The sequence below is a fragment of the Aptenodytes forsteri genome, unplaced genomic scaffold (genome assembly GCF_000699145.1).
Source record: "Aptenodytes forsteri isolate BGI_AS27 unplaced genomic scaffold, ASM69914v1 Scaffold50, whole genome shotgun sequence".
Lineage (NCBI taxonomy): Eukaryota > Metazoa > Chordata > Aves > Sphenisciformes > Spheniscidae > Aptenodytes > Aptenodytes forsteri.
In genome coordinates this window covers 1,089,195-1,091,924 of record NW_008795126.1, presented here as the reverse complement: position 1 = coordinate 1,091,924, position 2,730 = coordinate 1,089,195, and the positions used below count along the sequence as shown (strand labels likewise).

Here is a 2,730-nt window from a genome sequence, read left to right as displayed (position 1 = left end):
ATGGCAGCCCAGGGATGACGGCAGCCCGGGGACATGGCGGGGAGGAGAAGGAACAAAATGGGGGGCAGCCCCGTGGTCCCTCGGGAGCAGCGTGGCAGCGCAGCTCCTGGCACCTCGGACCACGGTTGGCACCATCAGTGCCGTGCACGGCATCCCACGCCCTCCATCCTTTGGGGGAGGCCGGGCAACCCCCAAACACGGCCATACCTGTCTGCCCTCGCTCCTCCAGACCCCGTTGACCGTCTTCGTGGGGGCGATGGTGACGACAGGCGGCGTGCTGGGCACGCTGTGCCCCCCCGGGGGCACGATGATGGGGCCCATGGGGCCCCGCTTGGGCGTGCTGGCAGGGGAGCTGTGGTTGGTGGCCGGCGAGGAGACCGGGGACGACTCGCTGCTTATCGAGGACCCTGAAAAATGAAAATAAGTGGGGGGGAAAAAGGTTAACCAGCTGAAACCACCCTCCGAACAAGCTGAAGCCATCCCACGCCATCCCCAGTGGGATGCCCCGCTGCAGGGACCGGGGATGGGGCACGGGGATGCCCGCAGGGCGGTCGGCATCCCTCCAGCCCCCCAGGCAGGACCCCCATCCTCCCATCCCAGGGGGTCCCGGGGAGCCCTGTCCCGAGGGAGGTTCCCCCCAGTGCTAAAAGGCTTTGCCCCACACGGTGGGACGGGCATCCTCTTGCTCCTGTCTAATAGGGACTGCCACCCCCCCAGCCCCCCCGCCTCCCATAAAGCTCTTTAGGGGCACAGCAAGCCCTGCCCAGGCCCTGGCACGAGCGACACCGACACGATGCCAATCCCGGGCAGCCGCATCTTCTCAAGCCGAACCCGCAGACTCCTTAATCCGGCTGCAAAAGTCGCCGCGCACAAGTCAGGGCACTCAGAGACGTTGGGATGAAGGAGTCGCTCCCCGTAACCCTTGGGCAAGGCTTTGGCTTTATTTGCATAATACATCTGTATTTTGAATTATACCCACCCCGGGGATGCTGGCGGTATTTGCAAGGGAAAAATAAAAATGGAATTAAAGCGGAGAGTGCAATGTGGGTAGAAAAGCAGAGCTGGAGCAGAAATACAAATTCAACGTTAACTAGGGCACACGGCGCCTGGTGTCTGCTCCTGCGGCACATCGCCTGCTCCCAAAGCTCACCCAGGCAGCGTGGGGGGCTCCTACCCCCCGAAACCCCGCTCCCATCAGCCCAGAGTCTGGGCCGAGGGAAGGTTTCCGACATGCCGGCAGGGACGGGCTACTGGCCGCCGAGGGATGGCTCGCAGCCACTGCAGGATGCCAGCCGAGAGGTGACGATGCTCCCCATCCCGGCACTGAGCCTGGCACCGAGAGAGGCCTTGTCTCCCCCGAGCGTGCAAGCCAGCTCCCCTGAGTGTGCAAGCTGGCTCCCCTGAGTGTGCAAGCCAGCCCCTTACCCTGTAAGTGTATAAGCTGGCTCTTTGCCCTGCAAGCATGCAATTCAGCTCCTCTGTGTGTGCAAGCCAGCCCCTTGCCCTGCAAGCTTGCAAGCTGGCTCCCCTGAGTGTGCAAGCCAGCTCCTTGCCCTGCAAGTGTGCAAACTGGCTCCCCTGAGTATGCAATCTGGCTCCTCGCCCTGCAAGTGTGCAAGCTGGCTCCCCTGAGTGTGCAAGCCAGCTCCTTGCCCTGCGAGTGTGCAAGCTGGCTCCCCTGAGTGTGCAGTCTGGCTCCTCGCCCTGCAAGTGTGCAAGCTGGCTCCCCTGCAAGTGTGCAAGCCAGCCCCTTGCCTTGTAAGTGTATAAGCTGGCTCTCCTGAGCGTGCAAACTGGCTCCTTGCCCTGCAGGTGTGTTAAGCCGGCTCCCCTGAGCGTGCAAGGCAGCTCCTCGCCCTACAAGCATGCGACCCATCTCCACCCCCCCTCCAAACGCCCCACGCACTCCTCGCCACGCTTATCCGCAGCGCCAGGGTGACACTGGGAGGGAGCCGGGACGCGGCGGGGCCGGGAACGCCGCAGGGAGGCAGGAGCATCCCCAGGCCCCGGGAAGGATGCTTGGCGGAGCAGAGAGGCCAAGCGGAGCAGCCTGCTGCCGGCCGCCCTGCCTTATTAATTATTCCCGAGTCGCTCCGAATCGCTTTCATTTCAAGAGCGGCAAGGCTCGGGGAAAGAGAAAGGCTGCCCGCGACAAAGGAGGCCGCCGATACGGATTTGACACCCACTGAAGTCTATCTTGTCAGCGCAAGGCCAACAACAATTAGCAGCCTAATCCCCTCTGAGCTGGGAAGCCATTACTCACCACGCGATAGTGTTAACAATCAATACCATCACAATGAGCCCGGCAATTAATGAAGCTAAAGTCTTACTTCAGAACCTTAATTCTCGCTGTGTGGCTTTAAACGGGAGGGTTTGTGATCGTTATAATTAACTGGTGGTATTCAGCCAGGAGTTAGTCAATGAAACTAATCTGGATTGGAGATGACAAGAAGCACAATGTGATGGTGTCACCTTTGTTTTCTGACCTCCCGCTTTCCGCTCGGCGATAGCAGATTAGCAGCCCAGCCACGGGAGGGTTTGTGATCGTTATAATTAACTGGTGGTATTCAGCCAGGAGTTAGTCAATGAAACTAATCTGGATTGGAGATGACAAGACGCACAATGAGATGGTGTCACCTTTGTTTTCTGACCTCCCGCTTTCCGCTCGGCGATAGCAGATTAGCAGCCCAGCCTGACAGGCAAATGTAATTAACAGCTGAGACCCTGAAG

General features: G+C 60.0%; 1 protein-coding gene across 1 annotated transcript in view; it reads right to left on the bottom strand.

The window, feature by feature from the left end:
* The window catches only part of GSE1 (Gse1 coiled-coil protein), a 41,957-nt gene that overhangs the window by 13,146 nt on the left and 26,081 nt on the right, over positions 1-2,730 (bottom strand). The window contains 1 exon segment of the mRNA XM_019471526.1: positions 200-407. Coding sequence (XP_019327071.1) covers positions 200-407 — 208 coding nt within the window.